General features: G+C 47.8%; 1 protein-coding gene across 1 annotated transcript in view; it reads left to right on the top strand.

The window, feature by feature from the left end:
- Positions 1–24,295, top strand: part of exoc3l1 (exocyst complex component 3-like 1) — a 68,696-nt gene that overhangs the window by 24,046 nt on the left and 20,355 nt on the right. The window contains exons 5-8 of the mRNA XM_067997660.1: positions 10,913–11,038; positions 14,899–14,999; positions 19,118–19,225; positions 22,593–22,743. Of these exons, the coding sequence (XP_067853761.1) occupies positions 10,913–11,038; positions 14,899–14,999; positions 19,118–19,225; positions 22,593–22,743 (486 nt within the window). The remainder of the gene's footprint in view (positions 1–10,912; positions 11,039–14,898; positions 15,000–19,117; positions 19,226–22,592; positions 22,744–24,295) is intronic.

Genomic DNA, 24,295 nt, shown 5'->3' with positions numbered 1-24,295 from the left:
GGACAGGTATCACACTGCTAACCACTGGTAACCAAGGGATGGTATCACACTGGTAACCATGGGATGGTATCACACTGGTAACCATGGGATGGTATCACACTGGTAACCATGGGATGGTATCACACTGGTAACTGTGGGACTGTATCACATTGATAACCATGGGAGTCTATCACATTGGTAACCATGGGAATGTTCACGATCACAACATAATAAAGTTTAAGATAAAGATGGACAAGAACATAAGTAAAACAAAGAACAAAGTAATAGATTTGAAAAAAGCTGATTTTGCAGGAATGAGAATGGAACTAGGGAAAATAAACTGGAAAATAATATTGGCAAACAAAGAGATAAAACAATAGTGAGAAATATTCAAAACGGAGATCAGTAGAGTTCAGGAGAAATATATTCCATTATAAAACAAGAACAAACCAGCCAATAATGAAACTCCATGGATGAACAGAGACATATGGTCAAAATTGAAACAATAGAAAAAGGCATATTCTAAGTACATAGACAACAAAGGAGAGGATGACAAAAGGGAATACAAAGAGGTTAGGAAAGAAGTCAAAAATAACAATTAGGAAGGCAAAGGAGAACAATGAAACTAAATTATCAAGGAATATAAAAAGAAATAGTAAAGTGTTCTACAGACACAGAAATAACAAAAGAAAAATCAGGATAGGGATGGGGCCACTAAGGGATACATAAGATAAACTCACAGGTAATAACAGTGAAATGGCAGAAATGTTGAATAATTACTTTGCCTCAGTATTTACCAGGGAGACTAATAAAGTGGACATGACATTAGAAGAAGAGATCAAAAAAGATATAAAGACATTTAAGATAGAAAGGGGGGAGATAATTGATAAACTAATCAAACTTAAAGAGGATAAAACCCCTGGTCCGGATGAATTGCATAGTAAAAGAAGTTAGGGAAAGAGATAGCAGAGGCACTATTGCATATATATAAAAATTCATTAGAAAAGGGAATAGTGCCAGAGGACTGGTGAACAGCTATAGTTATACCTATATTTTAAAAAAGGAGATAGAACAAGTCCAGGGGACTATAGACCAGTTAGCTTAATGCCAGTGATGGGAAAGATACTGGAATCTTTACTGAAAGGTGCAATAGAAAAACATCCAGAAACCTAAAATTTAATAAAGAATAATCAGCACTGATTTCAGAAGGGAAAGTCATGCTTGACCACCAGTATTGAATTCTTTGAAAAAGTAACAGAAAAGGTAGACAAGGGTAATGTAGTAGATGTAATATATTTGAATTTCAAAAGGCCTGCAATAAAGTACCGCATAGGAGACTCATGTCTAAGGTCAGAGCATGTGGAGACAGGGGACAAGCAGCAGAATGGATAGCAAGCTGGCTACAAAACAGAAAACAGAGTAGGGGTTAAAGGTGGCTACTCAGACTGACAAAAGGTGGGAAGTGGTGTTCCACAAGGATTGGTGCTGGGAACACCATTGTTCACAATTTACATAAATGATTTGGACTCAGGAATCGGAAGTACAATTTCAAAATTTGCAGATGACACCAAATTGGGGGTATAGTTAATACTGAGGACTGCAACAAAATACAGGAAGACATTAATAAACTTGCAGAATAGGCATTTAATGGGCAAATTAATTTCAATATAGGTAAGCATGAGGTGTTACATTTTGGTAGGAAGAATAAGGAGGCTTGGATAATAAGAGTCTAAATGGGGTAGAGGAGCAGAGGGATGTAGGGGTACAGATACACAAATCATTAAAAATAGTGACGCAGGTTAATAAGGCCATAAAAAAGCAAACAAAGCATTAGGGTTAATTTCTTGAGGGATAGAAGTGAAAAGCAGAGAAGTTATTTTAAACTTGAATAGAACCTTGGTTAGAGTACTGTGCACAGATCTGGTCTCCAAAAGATAAAAAGGTACTGGAGAGGGTGCAAAAAAGATTTACAAAGGTGATACCAGAACTGAGAGGATATACTGATCAGGAAAGGCTGGGGCTCTTTTCTGTAGAAAAGAGAAGGCTAAGGAGTGACCTAATAAAGGCCATTAAAATTCTGAAAGGGTTTGACAGGGTAGGCGGAGAGAAGATGTTTCCACTTGTAGGGGAGACCAAAACTAGGGACCATAAATATGGTCACCAATAAATCTAATAGGAATTCAGGAGAAACTTCTTTACCTAAAGAGTGGTAAGAACGTGGAACGCGCTACCATAAGGAGTAGCTGAGGTGAATAGCATAGATACAGTTAAGGGGAAGCTAGATAAGCACATGAGGGAGAAAGGAATAGAAGGTTATGCTGATAGGGTTAGATGAAGAGTGTTTGGAGGAGGCTCGTGTGGAGCATAAATGTCGGCATAGACCAGTTGGGGCAAGTGACCCGTTTCTATGCTGTAGATACTATGTCATTCTTTGTAATTATATCACAGTGATAATCATGCAGTGGTATCTCACTGGTAACCATGGGATGGTATCTCACTGGTAACCATGGGATGGTATCTCACTGGTAACCGTGGGATGGTATCTCACTGGTAACCAAGGGATGGTATCTCACTGGTAACCATGGGATGGTATCTCACTGGTAACCATGGGATGGTATCTCACTGGTAACCATGGGATGGTATCTCACTGGTAACCGTGGGATGGTATCTCACTGGTAACCAAGGGATGGTATCTCACTGGTAACCATGGGATGGTATCTCACTGGTAACCATGGGATGGTATCTCACTGGTAACCGTGGGATGGTATCTCACTGGTAACCGTGGGATGGTATCTCACTGGTAACCGTGGGATGGTATCTCACTGGTAACCGTGGGATGGTATCTCACTGGTAACCGTGGGATGGTATCATACTGGTAACCGTGGGATGATATCATACTGGTAACCGTGGGATGATATCATACTGGTAACCGTGGGATGATATCATACTGGTAACCGTGGGATGGTATCTCACTGGTAACCATGGGATGGTATCTCACTGGTAACCAAGGGATGGTATCACACTGGTAACCATGGGATGTATCAGACTGGTAACCATGGGATGGTATCACACCGGTAACCATGGGATGGTATCAAACTGGTAACCATGGGATGGTATCACACTGGTAACCATGGGATGGTATCACACCGGTAACCATGGGATGGTATCACACCGGTAACCATGGGATGTATCAGACTGGTAACCATCGAGTGGTATAACACTAGTAACCATGGGATGGTATCACACTGGTAACCATTCACTGTGTGTGAGTGTGGGCATCAGTTGGGGATGGGATTGGGATGGAACTGTGTGTGAGTGTGGGCATCGAGTGGGGATGGGGTTGGGATGGAACTGTGTGTGAGTGTGGGCATCGAGTGGTGACAAGACTGGGATGGAACTGTGTGTGAGTGTGGGCATCGATTGGGGACAGGATTGGGATGGAACTGTGTGTGAGTGTGGGCATCAATTGGGGACAGGATTGGGATGGAACTGTGTGTGAGTGTGGGCATCGATTGGGGACAGGATTGGGATGGAACTGTGTGTGAGTGTGGGCATTGATTGGTGACAGGATTGAGGTGGAACTGTGTGTGAGTGTGGGCATCGAGTGGGGACGGTATTGGACTGGAACTGTGTGTGAGTGTGGGCATTGATTGGTGACAGGATTGGGGTGGAACTGTGTGTGAGTGTGGGCATCGAGTGGGGACGGGATTGGGGTGGAACTGTGTGTGAGTGTGGGCATCGAGTGGGGACGGGATTGGGGTGGAACTGTGTGTGAGTGTGGGCATCGATTGGGGACGGGATTGGGATGGAACTGTGTGTGAGTGTGGGCATCGAGTGGGGACAGGATTGGGTGGAACTGTGTGTGAGTGTGGGCATCGAGTGGGGACAGGATTGGGTGGAACTGTGTGTGAGTGTGGGCATCGAGTGGGGACGGGATTGGGGTTGAACTGTGTGTGAGTGTGGGCATCGAGTGGGGACAGGATTGGGATGGAACTGTGTGTGAGTGTGGGCATTGATTGGTGACAGGATTGGGGTGGAACTGTGTGTGAGTGTGGGCATCGAGTGGGGACGGTATTGGACTGGAACTGTGTGTGAGTGTGGGCATTGATTGGTGACAGGATTGGGGTGGAACTGTGTGTGAGTGTGGGCATCGAGTGGGGACGGGATTGGGGTGGAACTGTGTGTGAGTGTGGGCATCGAGTGGGGACGGGATTGGGGTGGAACTGTGTGTGAGTGTGGGCATCGATTGGGGACGGGATTGGGATGGAACTGTGTGTGAGTGTGGGCATCGAGTGGGGACAGGATTGGGATGGAACTGTGTGTGAGTGTGGGCATCGAGTGGGGACGGGATTGGGTGGAACTGTGTGAGTGTGGGCATCGAGTGGGGACAGGATTGGGTGGAACTGTGTGTGAGTGTGGGCATCGAGTGGGGACAGGATTGGGATGGAACTGTGTGTGAGTGTGGGCATCGACTGGGGACGGGATTGGGCTTTGGTAAAACTGGATTTGCTCTTCGTGACAACTGAAATCTTGCAAAACTCGGCTCGACACGTACACAGGCCATGGGTTCTGAAGAGAATACAGATGAACATTCACCATGAATGAATAAATCAAATTTTGATTAGTTATACGGGATTCCAGGAGTTTTTCCAGGGAATGATATTCTACGATATAATCTGTTTTCCCATGAAAACTACGAATCAGTGACCTTGCTGATAAATTCCATCTATGGAGACTGTGTGGATACTTCAGAAATGTAACATTAATTTCCTTGAATTATTAACTTGAAATAAATCCAGTTAAATTCCTGGAATGAATTCAACGGATACAAAACAAGATGTACATAAGTAGAACTGGAGTGGTACAGGGGGTCTCCCTAGAAACCAGACCCTTAGAACCTGACCCCAGCAAGAGTCAGTGACACCAGGAGAGGAGGGGAGAACATTGGGGTACAACAAGACAGTTGCTGCAGAGCTTGAGAGACCCCCCAGCACAGGCTGTTTCACAAACTCCCGATCCCCACGAATCCCTCCCCAGCATGCTGCCCAGCCCCTCGGTCATCTCCTTGTCCGTCCCCATCAGCGTCCCGGCCTCTTACAGCCGTCATACAGTGGCGGAAGGAGGAGGTTGCCATTTTAATGAGCTCCTGTCCGAAATCAGACTCCTGTTTGTCATGGACAGCGAACAGATAACAGGATCAAACTCAGTACGTGGATTGTAAAACCCTGGCAATGGATCGGAGTAGTGCAGAGGGGACGGGTGCCATGCAGAGCAGTTTGACCCACCGCCCTGTCGAATGCCAACACTGAATCCCCCTCCCTTTTCACTTACCCAGTTAGCAACATCCCAGTAACATGGCTGCTGCCAAGCTGATTGGGTCAGGCCCTCGTGCTGTACTGGTAGTGTGGAGGTTTCACTCACACTGAGTCGAACGTGTTTCCTTGAAGTCGGGGGTGGGGGAGGGATTTTAACCCTCAAGAACGGGTGGGTTGGTGATGGGTGGGTAGTTAAAATATTTGATTTTTCGAGCGCGACCCCAACCCGCCCACTTCCGGGTTTAATCAGGGCGCGTTTAGATGCATTGAGGTAATCTACTCACCGCAGTTGGGACCTTAATTAGTTCAGGCTGGCAAGTGGTTATAGCATCAGTTAACGTCCTTATGAGATGTTAATTAGGTCTTTTTAAATTGAATTTTACTGACCTTTAAATTTAACACCTCCAGCTCCTTTATTGCACTGCTTGTGGACTAGGAGGAGCAGGAGTGTTCCCTCCAGGCCCAACAAGCCTACCTGCCGCATTCGGACTCCCGCGATTGGCCGACCCCCCCACCCCCCCAAACAATGTCTCACTTCTCACCACCCCAACGATCTCCAACCTGTCACCTCCCCAACAATCTCCGAGCTCTCACCTCCCCAAAGATCTCCGACCATTCACCCACCCAACGATCTCTGACCTCTCACCTCCCCAACAATCTCTGACTGCTCATTTCCCCAACAATCTCCAACTGTTCACCCACCCAACGATCTCCGAACTCTCACCTCCCCAACGATCTCCGACCTCTCACCTCCCCAACGATCTCCAACTGCTCACCCCCCCCAACAATCTCCGTCCTCTACCTCCCCAACGATCTCTGACCTCTTACCTCCCCAATGATCTCTGACCTCTCACCTCCCCAACGATCTCTGACTGCTCACTTCCCCAACAATCTCCAACTGTTCACCCACCCAACGATCTCTGACCTCTCACCTCCCCAACAATCTCTGACTGCTCACTTCCCCAACAATCTCCAACTGTTCACCCACCCAACGATCTCCGAACTCTCACCTCCCCAACGATCTCTGACCTCTCACCTCCCCAACGATCTCTGACCTCTCACTTCCCCAACAATCTCCAACTGTTCACCCACCCAACGATCTCCGAACTCTCACCTCCCCAACGATCTCCGACCTCTCACCTCCCCAACGATCTCTGACCTCTCACTTCCCCAACAATCTCCAACTGTTCACCCACCCAACGATCTCCGAACTCTCACCTCCCCAATGATCTCCGACCTCTCACCTCCCCAACGATCTCCAACTGCTCACCACCCCCAACAATCTCCGTCCTCTACCTCCCCAACGATCTCTGACCTCTTACCTCCCCAATGATCTCTGACCTCTCACCTCCCCAACGATCTCAGACTGCTCACCTCCCCAATGACCTCTGACTTCTCACCTCCCCAACGGTCTCCCGGACCCCCTCCTCCAACCCCCAAAGTTCCCGATCTCTCCCCAACCCTCTCGTCCAACCCCCAAAGATCCCGATCACTCCCCGACCTCCCCATTCCAAACCCCGAAGACTCTGATCTCTCCCCGACTGCTTTCCCACCCGACAGGCTGTCAGCCTCTCAATCTGCCTGCTGGGCACGAAACTCGGAAGTAACATTTTTATCCTTCAATTAAGTTGCGATTGCAGATTCCGACCCATCAACATCACTTCCGGGTTTGGCCCCCACCCCCACCCCGCTCTCTTCCCGGCTCCAAGTTAAAATCCAAGCCATTGTATTTTAACATAGAAACAGGAGTAGACCATTCAGCCCCTCGAGCCTGCTCCTCCATTCAGCTAGATCATGGCTGACCTGTACCTCAACTCCCACCTATGCTCCATATCCCTTGATACCCTTACCCAACAAAAATCTATCGATCTTGGACTTGAAAGCTCCAATTGTCCCCCAGCATCCACAGCCTTTTGGGGCAGAGAGTTCCAGATTTCTAAAACCTTTGTTTTAATGAACACTAACCTGCTATAAATCAGATACTTTTCACCAATGCAAGTTTAACAAACAGTTTCCTGGCTTTCATTTCACCCTTGCCCATTTTCATAGTTGTCGGTGACATATGTCCCAGAAATATTTGTCATGTTTCAATTTGTGGGACGAAAGGACAGATACAAAATCTGAGTGTAATCAGTAGTTCACACAAACGTCATTATGACAAAGTCTCTCAGTCTCTGTATCTCTCACCCTGCCTCTCTCCCTCTCTGCCCAGTCTTTCTGTCAAATGCAAATTAGTCTCCACCTGATTCCCAGTGGGTGGGATGCACAGCACACACCGCTGCCTCTAGCCTGGGCATTAATTTTCACAGAGGCCACAAAGGTGGCCGGGTTGGCAAATGGAAAGGCCACACTGGTACAGGAGTGTGGGTGATGAAGAGGGGCGTTATTGTGTCCAACCATACTATGCCTGAGCTGATGCTTCATGCCTGAAGTCAGAAAGTGTTCTATGCCTCAGCACAAAATTGACAAAAATATACACATGCACTCGTGCTGCGTGTGTGTGTGTGTGTATGTGTGTGTTTGAGCATGCGTGTGTGTGTGTGTGTGTTTGAGCATGTGTGTGTGTGTGTGTTTGAGCATGTGTGTGTGTGTGTGTGTGGATGCTTGTGAGTATGTGTGCATGAGTGAGTGTGAATGAGTGTGTCTGCACACACCACATAGAGAAATGCAGAAATTAACACACCAGGCACATTACCCTGAGTAAAACATTTACTCAGTAGAGGTGTGAGGAGATGTAAACTTGGCTGGAGCCATTCCCACTCCCGAACTACTCCATGAGGCTTCATCATTTAGTTGGAATTCTTTTGACTGCCTCCTTTTCATTTGATCATTCTCATAGACAGACCCTGCTATGCTGCTCGATCTAAGATTCTGAATCTAGTCCAATTAAATTCCCATTTTCAATTTTCAGTTATTCATTGTGGCTGAAATTAGTCCGGGTGGGGGGTGGGGGTGGGATTTAGAAATCAGTGGAGAAGAAAATCATGTGGAATGTGATACAGGCCGTCAATTCACGATCGCCTGTCTTGTACTGCTGCCTAAGACCAATTACACCCCCATGGAATGTGGTGGTTCCAGTTAGTGCAGTAATTCCGCTTCTAGATGTCTTTAGCATGTCTGGTAACTATGAAATCATAGAATCATAGAAAGGCGACAGCACAGAACGAGACCATTCAGCCCATCGAGTCCGTGCCGGCTCTATGCAAGAGCAATCCAGCTAGTCCCACTCCCCCGCCCTATCCCCGTAGCCCTGCACATTTTTTCCTTTCAAGTACTTATCCAGTTCCCTTTTGAAGGCCGTGATTGAATCTGCCTCCATCACCCCCTCAGGCAGTGCATTCCAGATCCTATCCACTCGCTGTGTAAAAACGTTTTTCCTCATCTCACCTTTGGTTCTTTTGCCAATCACCTTAAATCTATGTCCTCTGGTCCTTGACCCTTCCGCCAATGGGAACAGTTTCTCTCTATCTACTCTGTCTCGACCCTTCATGATTTTGAATATCTCTATCAAATCTCCTCACAACCTTCTCTGTTCCAAGGAGAACAACCCCAGCTTCTCCAGTCTATCCACGTAACTAAAGTCCCTCATCCCTGGAATCATTCTAGTAAATCTCTTCTGCACCCTCTCTAAGGCCTTCACATCTTTCCTAAAGTGCGGTGCCCAGAACTGGACACAATACTCCAGTTGTGGCCGAACCAGTGTTTTATAAAGGTTCATCATGACTTCCATACTTTTGTACTCTATGCCTCTATTTATAAAGCCCAGGATCCCGTTTGCTTTTTTAACCGCTTTCTCAACCTGCCCTGCCACCTTCAATGATTTGTGCACATATACCCCCAGATCTCTCTGTTCCTGCACCCCTTTTAGAATTGTGCTCTCTAGTTTATGTTGCCTCTCCTTGTTCTTCCTACCGAAATGTATCACTTTGCATTTTTCTGCAGATGACACAAAACTTGGAAGGGTAGTTAGAAGTTAAATTTCATCTGCCACGTGCCTGCCCATGTCACCAGCCTGTCTATATCCTCTCATTATCACTATCCTCCTCACTGTTCACTATCCTTCCAAGTTTTGTGTCATCTGCAAATTTTGAAATTGTGCCCTGTACACCCAGGTCCATGTCATTAATATATATCAAGAAAAGCAGTGGTCCCAGTATGACCCCTGGGGAGCACCACTGTACACCTCCCTCCAGTTTGAAAAACAACCGTTCACCACTACTCTCTCTTCCCTGTCACTTAGCCAATTCTGTATCCATGTTGCTACTGCCCCCTTTTATTCTATGGGCCGCAATCTTGATGATAAGCCTATCATGCGACACTTCATCAAATGCCTTTTGAAAGTCCATATACACCACATCAACTGCATTGCCCTCATCTACCCTCTCTGCTACCTCATCAAAAAAGTCTATCAGGTTGATATTAGTTGCCGAATGTGCCAGTGACTTCTCATGCCAGGTATAGATTATCTTACATTGACCAGCCGTCCAATTTAGGGAACTTGTGGTCCTTACAGTGATGTCTAATTGAAATGTCACCCATCGATGTTGCTAGGTCTACCACCTAGTGCCTTACACTGCTCTCGAAACATGGCAGAGGTTGTTCCGCTGAGGACATCTCCATCTGAGCAGAGACTAGGTGACCTGGTTTCAATGACCAGCCTCTCACCATAGGAGAAACAGGTTCAAAGCCTCGGCCTCCAACTCGCTATATTAAACAGGTCATTGTGGAACCAGACCAGGCTGAGCCCGTGTACAACCGGACCAGGCTGAGCCCGTGTACAACCGGACCAGGCTGAGCCCGTGTACAACCGGACCAGGCTGTGCCCGTGTACAACCGGACCAGGCTGTGCCCGTGTACAACCGGACCAGGCAGGCTGAGCCCGTGTACAACCGGACCAGGCTGTGCCCGTGTACAACTAGACCAGGCTGTGCCCGTGTACAACCGGACCAGGCTGAGCCCGTGTACAACCAGCCCAGGCTGTGCCCGTGTACAACCGGACCAGGCTGAGCCCGTGTACAACTAGACCAGGCTGTGCCCGTGTACAACCGGACCAGGCTGAGCCCGTGTACAACTAGCCCAGGCTGAGCCTGTGTACAACTAGACCAGGCTGTGCCCGTGTACAACCGGACCAGGCTGTGCCCGTGTACAACCAGCCCAGGCTGAGCCCGTGTACAACTAGACCAGGCTGAGCCCGTGTACAACCAGCCCAGGCTGAGCCCGTGTACAACCAGCCCAGGCCGTGCCCGTGTACAACCAGCCCAGGCCGTGCCCGTGTACAACCAGCCCAGGGTGAGCCCGTGTACAACCAGACCAGGCTGAGCCCGTGTACAACTAGACCGGGCTGGGCCCGTGTACAACCGGCCCAGGCTGAACCCATGTACAACCAGCCCAGGCTGAGCCCGTGTACAACCGGCCCAGGCTGGACCTTTGTACATCCAGCCCAGGCTGAGCCCTACATGAGAGGCAAGGCCAGGTCAGGTCACTTGCCCTGTCTGTTGGAAGCAGAGCGTTACATAGAGTGATGTCTAAAATGGGAGAACATAGCCAAAAAAAGTCAACAGAGTTTGAGTTAATTGAAATGAATCCAGCCCTTGATTTCCATTGTTTCTTCATTCCAGGTCACGCTGTCGGACTGGATGCAGAAAGCGCTGGAAGCCGAGGTGAACGACTGGTACAGAGAGGAGGAGCCCGAGTCTGACCATGAGGGCTACTGTCACTCCAGCCTGCCGGTGATAGTGACCCAGGTCAGTGGAAGGGCAGCACCATAATGTGAGGCCAGCTCATTTATATACTTCAGAGCCTGAGGCACTGGGAGCGCCATGGGGCACTGGGTGCCAGCAGTCACTGAAGGGCTGCTGCTGCTCATGCCATTTTCTGAGGGGAGGGGGTTACATCTCCTTGCTAAAAAGGAACAGCAGCAGCAAGGAAGGGTGGCCCTACATGAAGGAGAAGGCTGCTTCAGAACAAGATTCTCATCCCTGATCCCCCCCAGTCACAGACCTCCACAAAGCTCAGACAGGCCTCAGTTTAACATCTCATCTGAAAGACAGCACCTCCGACAGTGCAGCACTCCCTCAGTAATGCGCTGGAGTGTCAGCCTAGATTTTGTACTTAAGTGTCTGAAGTGGGACTTGAACCCATGACCTTCTGACTCAGAGGTGAGAGTGCTACCATCTGAGCCTCGGCTGACAGCAGAGAGGGCAGCTTGAGGAATGCTCGGTTTGTGTCCTCACACTATGACCTCTGGCCTTTGGCCTGGGTTGCTGACCACTGCTGTGGCCTGTGCTACAGGGGAGCTGGGGGAGGGGTATGGAGGGAAGGAATTTGGAGGGGCTCCTTTTCAATTAAACACAGGCCCACATTTATTTCAAAAGAACTGAATTGAAAGCATTTGCACTGCAGCACCATGGCAACCAATGTAATGGCATCAGACCTAAGGCCTTCCCAGGGACTGAACCTTCCCAGGATCTCTCTCCCTTTCAGGTGACTGGTCGCAGCCACTCTGGGTACAGACATTTTATGTGAAGGTTCTCATTCTGTGACGTCAGCAATGGAGCAGGCTTCCCACAATAAGGAAAAATGTTAAAAAGGCAAAATTAAAGGCACTTTATCTGAATGCACACAGCATTCGCAACAAGGTAGATGAATTGACGGCACAAATAGAAGTGAATGGGTATGGTCTAATTGCCATTACGGAGATGTGGCTGCAGGGTGACCAAGGCTGGGAACTGAATATTCAAGGATATTCGACATTTAGGAAGAACAGGCAAAAAGGAAAAGGAGGTGGGAGAGCGCTGTAAATAGAGGATGAGATCAGTACAATAGTGAGAAAGGATCTTTGCTCAGAAGATCAAGATATAGAATCAGCTTGGGTGGAGCTAAGAAACAGCAAGGGACAGAAAACATTGGTGGGAGTTGTTTATAGGCCATCAAACAGTAGTGGTAATGTAGGGCACGGTATAAAGCAGGAAATTAGAAGTGCTTGTAACAAGGGTAATACAGTAATCATGGGGGACTTTAATCTACATATAGATTAGACAAACCAAATTAGCACTAATACTGTGGAGGATGAATTCCTGGAATGTATACGAGATGGTTTTTTAGATCAGTATGTTGAGGAACCAACTAGGGAACAGACTGTTTTAGATCCCCTAAACCACTCCACATTTCTCATCTCCTTACTGTTAGTACTGACAAGCATCGGTAACTCCCTACAATACTCCTAGACCATGGGTCCTCACTCTCCTATGCCTTCTGTCAGGGGAGCTGGGGGAAGGGTACGGAGGGAAGGAATTTGGAGGGGCTCCTTTTCAATTAAACTCAGGCCCAAATTTATTTCAAAAGAACTGAATTAAAAGCATTTGCACTGCAGCACATGGTTACCATGGCAGCCAATGTAATGGCATCAGACCTAAGGCCTTCCCAGGGACTGAACCTTCCCAGGATCTCTCTCCCTTTCAGATGACTAGTCGCAGCCAATCTGGGCATAGTCATTTTATGCAAAGTTTCTCCCTCTGTGACGTCAGTATTGGAGCAGGCTTCCCACAATCCATTGCCTTCACTCGTGATGTCACCGGAGAGTGGAGTCCGAGATAAAATGGCTGCCTCGGACTGGCAATTTTGAACTATAAAATACGGTATGGTATTTTCTGTGAATACTCACTTTGTGCTGTGACACACTCAAACTCCCAGTCCGCTGGGAGACAAGGCACGGGGCCATATATGGCTCCCCGACAAAGTTCCCATCTATCCGGGAAGATACCACAACGCCTGTTGCCAGCTCCAGATCCCCGGTGCTGCAGGAAAAGCCTCCCAACTGCGCGTTCCAGACCGGTGGGACTGGACAATCCGCAGGCTCGCCTGGAAATTTGGCGCCAAGCCGCCCTCCGGCACAAATGATCAAACGTCAGCCCGGATACACTGAGACTTGTAATGTTTGTGCGTGGTGAGCTGCGACTTTCAGCCATAGCTTCACAGAGAGACAGCGAGCCCCATGAGAAGGAAGAAAACATTCTCAACTGTGTTAGTCTGAACACATATCCAACCTCGTGAAGCACCAAATTACAGGTCCTGTTCATTCGATATCCACATTGAACCGGTTTTGAAACCTCCTCTTTCTACACAGGTTCTCAAACCCTTTTCCAGACACAATGACACACTGACAATTAGAGGCAGCCAAGATCTCTCAGGCCCCACTGCAAACGACATTTGAAATTCAAGGCCAAATCTTTTTTTTCTCTTCTCACTTTTTTTTCTTTCCTTGCCTCTCCCGAAGACCTGTGGTGTTGGCCATGGCTCAGTGGGGTAGCACTCTCGCCTCTGAGTTAAAAGGTTTGTGGGTTTAAGCCCCACTCCAGAGACTTTGAGCACACAATTTAGGCCTACGCTTCAGTGGAGTGCTGCACTGTTGGAGATGCCGTCTTTCGGATGAGATGTAAGATCTATTTGGAGAAGAGCAGGGTGTCCTGATGAACATTTATCCCTCAACCAACACATCAAAAATATTATCTCATTGCTGTTTGTGGGACCTTGCAAATTGGCTGCTGTGTTTCCTACATTACCTCAGTAACTACACTTCAAAAGTACTTCATTGACTGTGAAGAGCTTTGAGAGGTCCAGAGGTTGCAAAAGACGCTATATAAATGCAAGTTCTTTCTTTAAGTTGCGGACTCAGGCTGGGGCCAAGTCCCATTACTGTCAGCCACCTTCCTGCACTTCGTCCAAGTAGCCATTCTTAATGGGTGAGGCTGGATGGTGAGATTCAACAGGCTATTTCACCATGGTGGGCAGCACAGCTGAGCCAGCCCTATCCTCACCAAATGTCCGTATACAGCAAGGGGTCGCTAGATAGGGATCGGGAGCGGGAACCCTGGCTGATTTTTTCTCCCTTCCTATCCCAGAGACATTGATACCAATTGTGACACCCACACCACTCTCTCAAGAGATAAGTGAACTGATGGGGATCGACAGCACCTCTCAAACCCGTGACCTTCACCACTTAGAAGGACAAGGGCAGCAGATGCATGGGAACTCCACCAACTCCACGTTCCCCTCCAAGTCACAAACCATCCCGGCTTGGAAATATATCGCCATTCCTTCATTGTCCCCAAGTCAAAATCCTGGAACTCCCTTCCTAACAGCACTGTGGGAGAACCTTCACCACACGGACTGCAGCAGTTCAAGAGGGCGGCTCACCACCACCTTCACAAGGGCAATGAGGGATGGGCAATAAATGCCGGCCATACCACGTTGACCATATCCCGAGAATGAATTAAGAAAAAGAGATGGGGACTTCCTGGTCTGTGTGGACCTTTACCTCAACCTGTGATACATTTACGCACTGAGCTATTAGACTGAAGTCTACAAGTGTATACCGAGCAGGAAGAAACAAAAACTCAATAGCCACAGTTCCAAGGGTTTCTGTATGATTACAACACTCTAGCAAAAGAGGTAATGACTGGAGTTTTAAAGTGGATGGACATATTAACCCCAGTCGCTGAAACCAATGCATTTGGCACGGCTTCCGAAAGAGGTCAAGTTATATGTTGTGTTATGTTTCGTGCACGGTTGCCTTGACCTTCGAACTTTGTCCTTTTCCATCCAGATGCTGGAAGAGAATGTCCAGGTGGCAGCGGTGATCGGCGATTGTCTCAGGGACCAAGTCGTGGCAATGGCCCTGCAGGAACTGGAGACCTTCCTGTACAGGTAACCCACGAGGATAGGAAATGGAGTAACAGTTCATACCTTGGCACGGCTGGCAGCTCAAATGGTGACGGTAAAATGGTGCCATTTGCTTGTGAGAATCTGTTAAGTGAGTCACTATTTCCTGACCCAATAGAATTGGCAATGAATAACTATATTCTTTGAGCTAAACCTAACCGAGCATGAAGTTGGCGGGGTGTTTGGAAGAGAGGCTCGTATAACCAATCTCACCAAATCGGGTAAGTGCACCCCGCTGGCCTGCTTCTTAAAGCCATTGGGGTTGAATTACTATTGGTGTTCTCCCGATCTCCCGAGTTCCTTAACTGGAAATCCCGGAGAAACGGCCGTTCACACACCTGGGATTTCTGCCAATCTTCTGCCACCGTTTCAACGGGAGATCAGGAGAGCCCCTGCTCAAATTCTACCCCCAGTGACTCTGATATATTTCATTCGGACTTTCAGGAAGATTTTGGCAAAAGTTCCACATGAAAGGCTTCTTATTAAACTGAAAGCCACAGGAATCCAGGGTAGAACATGGATTAAAAAAGCAGGAGTGGAGATCACATGGCAGTATATAAAATATTAAAAGGTTTGGCTAAGTTAACCCAGACTATTACTTTACAGTAAGTCAGAAAAGCGGGAATCAGAGGAAATAAAATTAATTTAGTGAAAAGTGAATTTCAACAGATCTAAGGCACTGGAGAGGTGAGCTATTGCAGTCTCAATGTTTTCTCCTGCTCAACTCTTTTATGTTCTTACACTCAAAATGCTTCATCCAAATTGGAATTCCACTGGACCAAATCTCTTGTCATGAGCCAAACCATTTCAGTATTACATCCCACTGTAATATTCCTGATCCAAGGATGCGCTGCATCAAATGACTTTTCATAGCACACACACGAGGGTGAATTCCCATGAGATTCTTCCACTCATCTGTTTACATCATTTTTCCAGCGTCTCCGTGAATCTTCACAAGAGCGGGAGTTCTCCCACGGAAATTCACTCCCACGGTATCTTAAATGTGACCTCCCTATTGCTGAGCATCACCAACAAACAGCAAACACGTTCTGTTAATTATTACCTGTTGGATTGACTGAGTGAATGATTAAAATCAGCAGATTGCCCGGGTTCTTCAGTATTTTACCCAATTCTCCCCCCCCCTCTCCCCAAACCCCCACTCTGCTTAAGGTGCTGATGTTTTGCTGGGGTATGATTCCACAGGTCAACAGTTATCCTGCAGAACCAGTGACAGGGTATATTCAACCATGGTGGGGAGGGCTTCTCAGCTATCGTCACTGAATGCTCACTCACACACACTCAGACACACTTCCCAGCAGGGTCGATAGTGACCGGGAGCAGGAGCATGGCTGATTTTCCTCTCCCTAGCCCAGGAGTGCTGAAGCTGACTGTAGTTTCCCCACTGCTACTATAGCTGAGATCAGCTAACTCAGCATAGACCAGGCCTGAGCCTGAGACCTTGGGCTGTGCATCAGTAACACATCAGGACCACACACACATACACCAACTGGGGAAGCAGCAGGCTGGTTTTAATCTGCAGTTTATAGAAGGTCTGACCTGAGTTAGAGAATGTTTGGATAACCAGTTTAGCAGGCTTTTCACTCCGACTCCCGGTGAGTTTTCCAATATGTGAGTTCAGAATCTGATACAGTCCCCACCACTTATATAACGCCTGTTGGTGTTAATGCGGTTTACCCGCTATAGCGATGGGCGGTAAATCGTGAGAGTCCATGTTATTGAAACTTTAACTGCTGAAAATTCCTTTTAATTAAAAGTGATTCTTCGTTTCCTTGCCAGAATATTAGTAATATTTTCCCCGAGCTGTAAGAATTCCGACACTATGAAACATACAATGTAAAGGAGAATGGGGGTTATATTGGATAACCCCTGAAACTGGGCGCGGGGGTCGCTGGGCGCTATTAACCTGCGCCCGGTCGTTGAGATGCAGGCAGCACGTAAAACTCGTGCTGCCTGGTGATTTACCTGCTTGCTGCGTGCGGCCAGCCTACCTGCGGTGTTGAGTGGCTGCTCACCAGCAGGGGGGGCCCAGATATCGCAAGTGGCTAGCACCACTTAAAGGCAGCCTGCACCTTAAAGCGGAGGTGTATTGTGGCTGCAGGAAGTGATGGAAGTCAATTGGGAAGTGAATCTGTGCTGCAATATAGTGCAACAGGACGATGGGAACTCTAGAATTTTTAATGAGCAACAACTGGGCTGCTCAACGTTTGTGGGACTCTGATATTTGCAAAATGTGAGATACGGGTCTGCACGGAGTCTGAACGGAGATCAGACATTGCACACATAAAACACAGATACAAGTCCCGTCCCTATGTTTATAAACTGTTGAGTTATGTTAAAACATTGAATAAAGGTTGCGCACTACTAAATCCCACATCCTCCAATCTGCATGCCAGACCTCACCAATCTGCCGATCTGAGTTTGTACCAGGCCTGCGAGAGTGCGTGCACCAAGGTTCTCTGCTGATGCACTGGAGGCCTTGGTGCAAGAGGTGGACGGATGAAGGGGCATCCTATATCCACAGGGGAACAAGAGGCCCTCCAGACATATGCTCCTGAGGCAGTGGGAGACAGTAGGGAACAAAGTCCATACCAGGAGCATGGCACCACGAACATGGATGCAGTGCAGGAAGAAGTTCAAGTGGTCAAGATGAATGAGGTCAACTGTCAAGTGGCATCTCCTACCAACTGCACCACTAGCCTCATGCACTGCTCCGCGCACTATATCCCCATCACCCACATACCAACAAACTCTTTCAATCAGTACTCAACTCTTCCAATCAGATGCTTCCTCTCACCTTCACACATTACCACTGTTGCAAGCCGCACACCCACAACTCACAGGTCACACACACTGGCAGCTATTCAACCATGACGGCCACATCGCCCAAACATCCTGCAGGACAGTCACCGACACACGTCCTGCTTTCTTGCAGGAGAAGGTGGCGCATAACAGGAGGCAGCAAGTGGCAGTGGCTCCATGGAACGTGAACCTGCTGTTCTCTCTCAGGATGACAGCATTCCTGTCCCACCCCTGCCACTCTACCCGTGCCCTTGCTGTTGCCTGTCAGCCAGCCAGCCCACTCCCTGTAGAGTGTTGAAACTTCATTATAGGAACATAGGAACAGGAGTGGGCCATTTAGCCCCTCGAGCCTGTTCCGCCATTCAATGAGATCATGGTTGATCTGTGACCTAACTCCATATACCCGCCTTAGCCCCATATCCCTTAATACCCTTGGTTCACAGAAATCTATCAATCTCAGATTGAAAATTAACAATTGAGCTAGCATTAACTGCCGTTTGCGGAAGAGAATTCCAAACTTCTACCATCCTTTGTGTGTAGCAGTGTTTCCTAACTTCACTCCTGCACGTCCAAGCTCTAATTTTTAGGCTATGTCCCCAAGTCCTAGTATTCAAGTATAGGAGGCCTCCAAAAACAGGTACAAATGAATCAGCAGCCAGAAGCAATAATCCAGCAACTAACCTGTAAATCCTGCGTGGTCCCTTTAAATAGCGCTGGTTGGGGGCAGTGGGGGCCGTCCTCCACGCTGTTTAAGACCCATTCAGCTGTGTGAGGTTAAGACAGTGCGTTGGCTGGAGCGTTGAGTTCCAAAATTGTATCTGTCCCTTTAAATCAGCGTTGCACACTGATCTGCCGCATATTCTCCTGACTTTACATGGTGCCGGCGTTCGTTAGCGCGTGTGTACAAACTCCTTTACCAATATGGCGTGCGCGCTCTCCGGACTCCATTTTGGGTTCTTAGGAGTCTGTGTAGCGCCTACACAATGGGCCCCAATATAGAGCCCAATGTTTATTAATATTTCCTTCTCTTTCTTTCCAGTCTGTGCAGTGCACAGGTGCCTACGATACGAAAACAGCTCCCCGAAATAGCCAGGGTGCTTAATACATTATAAGCGATGCCTTTATAATTGATGCCTGCGATAGTGGGAAACAGTTAGCTCCATTTGCCTGATAGAGGTGGCTGCCCGTGATAAGCAAGGACGATGGAAGTGGTGGGGACTGTACCAGACTCTCTCTAATCCTTGTCTACTTTTATCTTTATGTTCTGATTTTCCTTTCTACAGGTTCCGAGAGGCTGTGATCAGTTATGGGAAGGAGCAGCAGAAGGACTCCCAGCCCAAGTATTACCTGCTGTACCTGCTGGCTGCTGTCAACAACTGTATTGCATTCAGGTATGTCGTTTCCTCTTGACAAGGACAAGGACAAAGATAGAACAGCAGTTAAAGTTCTCAATTGGCGAAAGGCCAGTTTTACTAAGCTGAGAAGTGATTTAGCAAAAGTGGACTGGAAACAGCTACTTGAAGGTAAATCAGTGTCAGAGCAGTGGGAGGCATTCAAGGGGGAGATAGTGAGGGTTCAGAGTAAACATGTTCCCATAGAGATAAAGGGTGGGGCCGCCAAATCTAGAGCCCCCTGGATGTCATTCAGGGTAAGATGAGGCAGAAAAGGAAAGCTTATGTCAGACACCAAGAACTGAATACTACAGAAAGCCTAGAGGAGTATAAAAAGTACAGGGGTGAAATTAAAAAGAAAATTAGGAAAGCAAAGAGAGGGCATGAAAAAATATTGGCAAGTAAAATCAAAGAAAACCCAAAGATGTTTTATAAATACATAAAAAGCAAGAGGATAACTAAGGAAAGAGTAGGGCCTATTAGAGACCAAAAAGGTAAACTATGTGTGGAGGCAGAAGATGTGGGTATGGTTTTTAATGAATACTTTGCATCTGTCTTCACAAAGGAGAGGGACGATGCAGAGATTGTAGTTAAGGAGGAGGAGTGTGAAATATTGGATGGGATAAACTTGGTGACAGAGGAAATATTAAGGGGATTAGCATCTTTGAAAGTAGATAAATCACCAGGGCCGGATGAAATGTATCCCAGGCTGTTAAAAGAAGCAAGGGTGGAAATAGCAGAGGCTCTGACCATCATTTGGGAGCGAGGGATAGACCAAGTAATTACAGGCCAGTCAGTCTAACCTTGGCGTTGGGCAAATTACTGGAATCCATTCTGAGGGACAGGATAAACTGTCACTTAGAAAGGCACGGATTAATCAAGGACAGTCAGCATGGATTTGTTAAGGGAAGGTCGTGTCTTGACTAATTTGATTGAATTTTTTGAGGAGGCAACAAGGAGGGTAGATGAGGGTAGTCCATTTGGTGTAGTGTACATAGATTTTAGCAAGGCTTTTGACAAGGTCCCACATTGCAGACTGGTCAAAAACGTAAAAGCCCATGGGATCCAAGGGAAAGTGGCAAGTTGGATCCAAATTGGCTCAGTGGCAGGAAGCAAAGGGTAATGGTCGACGGGTGTTTTTGTGACTGGAAGGCTGTTACCGGTGGGGTGCCGCAGGGCTCATTACAAGGTCCCTTACTTTTTGTGATATATATCAATGATTTGGACTTAAATGTGGGGGGTATGATTAAGAAATTTGCAGATGATACAAAAATTGGCCGTGTAGTTGATAGTGAGGAGGAAAGCTGTAGACTGCAGGAAGATATCAATGGACTGGTCAGGTGGGCAGAAAAGTGGCAAATGGAATTCAATCCGGAGAAGTGTGAGGTAATGCATTTGGGGAGGGCAAACAAGACAAGGGAATACACAATAAATGGGAGGATACTGAGAGGTGTAGAGGAAGTGAGGGACCTTGGAGTGCATGTCCACAGATCCCCGAAGGTAGCAGGACAGGTAGATAAGGTGGTTAAGAAGGCACATGGAATACTTTCCTTTATTAGCCGAGGCATAGAATATAAGAGCAGGGAGGTTATGCTGGAATTGTATAAAACATTGGTTAGGCCACAGCTTGAGTACTGCGTACAGTTCTGGTGGTCACATTACAGGAAAGATGTAATTGCACTAGAGAGGGTGTGGGGGAGATTTACGAGGATGTTGCCAGGACTGGAGAATTTTAACTATGATGACAGATTGGATAGGCTGGGGCTATTCTCTTTGGAACAGAAGAGGCTGAGGGGAGATTTAGTTGAGGTGCACAAAATTGTGAGGGGCCTTGATAGAGTGGATAGAAAGGACCTATTTCCCTTAGTGGAGGGGTCAATAACCAGGGGCCATAGATTTAAAGTGATTGGTAGAAGGATTAGAGGGGAGTTGAGGAAAGAAATTTTCACCCAGAGGGTGGTGGGGGTCTGGAACTCACTGCCTGAAAGGGTGGTAGGGGCAAAAACCCTCAACTCATTTAAAAAGTACCTGGATGTGCACCTGAAGTACCGTGACCTGCAGGGCTACGGACCAAGTGCTGGGATTAAACTGAGTGGCTCATTTTCGGCTGGCGTGGACAGGATGGGCCGAATGGCCTCCTTCGGCGCCTGTAAGTTTTCTATGATTCTATGATTCTTGACAGTTACATATTAGTCAGTTACTTCGGAACACTGGGACTCAACCTGACTGTGTGAAACACCGGGCAGCAGGGTGGTAAGATGAGATGTTATACCCCTCCCCACCCACACCCAAGGCTCCGTTGGTAAAGACACGACTCAGTGTGGTACCAAGTCACATGAGCTAGGAAGGCCTCATGCCTAGGCCTCAGGCTCCATTGACTTCACTGGTCTCAGACAGAGCCAGTGGTGTAGGGCCCACCATTGAACTTCAGGGCTAGAGAAGAAGAGTGGCGAAAATCCCCCACGGTCCCTGCTCCTGGTCAGTACCCTGTGATCCCCACTGGAAAGTGCGTGTATTGGGTGAGAACACAATGCTCTCCATGGTCAAATAGGCCGCCAATACCCAACATCTTGGCCGACACGTGAAGAACAGTCGGTTGTGTAAGGTAGTGGGCAGGCAGCACCGGTGGAATTTCCCCAGAAAGATCCGGAACCATCGGGGAGCGATCCTTTCCTGAATGGAAACCTTAACTCTTAACGCTGACAGCTGGGCTCAGTGGCGGCGCTCTCACCTCTGAGGCAGAAGGTCAGGGTTCACGTCTCACTCCAGAGAGTTGAGAATAAAATCTAGGCCAACACTTCAGTTCAGTACTGTCAGAGGTGGGATCTTGCTGTGCGCAAATTGATGGCTGCTTTTTCTACATTACAACAATAATCACACTTTTAAGTACTTCATTGTCTGTAAATCGCTTTGGGGCGTCCTGAGGTTGTGAAAGGTGAAAATGTAAGTTCTTTTTTTCTCTAAACATGTGTACTGTGGGTTTTACCATCCTCCAAAGTGTGGTACCCAGTCTGGTACTAAAGCCCCACAGATCAGAAAGGTCCCAGGACCGATCTCAGCCAAGGGGATGGGGATTGGTGCTACAATAGGTCCTGAGCTTAGCAGTTGATAAATGAACCAGGCATCCTCTGGTCCAGTGACCACTGCTGGACGGCGCATTTTGCAGGTACGAGTATATTCGGGCAATCCGAGAATCTAGTCCACTATGATGCCCCTCCTGCTTGAATGACCAACTGACACTATTGAGGCTCACACATGAAAGACGGCCACTTGAGCAGGGCACAGAGCCGGGAGTCAGGAGGGGTAGGAGCTAACTCTTTGCACATGGCAATGCACCGTTAAGTGACGTCACCCCCTTGTGTTTCAGGAGATCCGTGCAACGGCTGCAGCAGCAGTGCAGCCCGGGTTACCATGGTGACTGTTGCACTAAATTACCTCACTCCATTGACACGGCAGTGGACCGAGCTACGAAGAAAGGATGCAGGCTGCTAATAGACGAGATGCTTTCAGAACTACAGGTACTGTACCAACCTGGAAGCATTGGTGTGGGCTGGAGCCCTAGAGGTGAACGGCCAGTGTCTAATTACTGGGTACGGTAGTGTAGTGTGTATGTTACTGGGTTAGTAATCCAGAGAACATGAGTAATTTGAGAAGTTGAGAATTCTCAAACTGAGTTCGCTTTAAAAAATCTGGAAATAAAAAGCTGGTATCAGTAAAAGTGACCATGAAACTGTTGGAACCCAACTGGTTCATTAATGTCCCTTTAAGGAAGGAAAACCTGGGGTCCTTACCCAGTCTGGTCTGTATGTGACTCCAGTCCTACACCAACTTGGTTGACTCACAGCTGCCCTCTGAAGTGCCCTAGCAAGTCACACAGTTGTATCAAACTCGGCAACTAGGGATGGGCAATAAATGCCGGCCTTGCCAGCGACGCCCACATCCTGAGAATGAATTACAAAAAAACACTATGGCACCCAATCATTTTCAAACAAACATGATAAGGATACTTAGCCTCTCCACCCCACACCCTCTCTCCCCCCCACCACAGTGAGTATTAGTGACTCTCCAACCAGGAGACTACTGTGAAATATGCTTAAAAACAGAATGAAGTTGCCATCTTTTTTTGTTGACTTAGTATACTATCCTGGAGAGTGGGGGGGGGGGGGGGCAAGGTGAATTATCTCAGCATTGATTCCTCACTGGGACCTGGATTTACACCACGCCCACCTGTTGGGATCAACGTCTCCCCTGTCTGTGGCTGTTGGGGTCCTTCAGGAGATGGGACTGGGGTAAACGTTCCACCAAGTGACACAAAACCGATTCCTACTCATGGTGGACAAAATGATGGACATGTAGGAAGTGGAGCAGTCGGGGGGGTGGTGGCTCTTCTGAGATTGTTGGGACAGTGTAGAGGGAGCTTTACTCTGTATCTAACCCACGCTGTACCTGCCCCGAGGAGTGTTTGATGGGACAGTGTAGAGGGAGCTTTACTCTGTATCTAACCCACGCTGTACCTGCCCCGAGGAGTGTTTGATGGGACAGTGTAGAGGGAGCTTTACTCTATATCTAACCCGTGTTGTACCTGATCTGGGAGTGTTTGATGGGACAGTGTAGAGGGAGCTTTACTCTGTATCTAACCCACGCTGTACCTGCCCTGGGAGTGTTTGATGGGACAGTGTAGAGGGAGCTTTACTCTATATCTAACCCACGCTGTACCTGCCCTGGGAGTGTTTGATGGGACAGTGTAGAGGGAGCTTTACTCTGTATCTAACCCACGCTGTACCTGCCCCGAGGAGTGTTTGATGGGACAGTGTAGAGGGAGCTTTACTCTATATCTAACCCACGCTGTACCTGCCCTGGGAGTGTTTGATGGGACAGTGTAGAGGGAGCTTTACTCTGTATCTAACCCACGCTGTACCTGCCCCGAGGAGTGTTTGATGGGACAGTGTAGAGGGAGCTTTACTCTATATCTAACCCATGTTGTACCTGCCCTGGGAGTGTTTGATAGGACAGTGTAGAGGGAGCTTTACTCTGTATCTAACCCGTGTTGTACCTGCCCTGGGAGTGTTT

The sequence above is a fragment of the Heptranchias perlo genome, chromosome 16, assembly GCF_035084215.1.
Source record: "Heptranchias perlo isolate sHepPer1 chromosome 16, sHepPer1.hap1, whole genome shotgun sequence".
NCBI classification, from domain to species: Eukaryota; Metazoa; Chordata; class Chondrichthyes; order Hexanchiformes; family Hexanchidae; genus Heptranchias; species Heptranchias perlo.
Note: the sequence above shows the minus strand (reverse complement) of the source record. Positions and strands in the feature narration are given on the sequence as shown.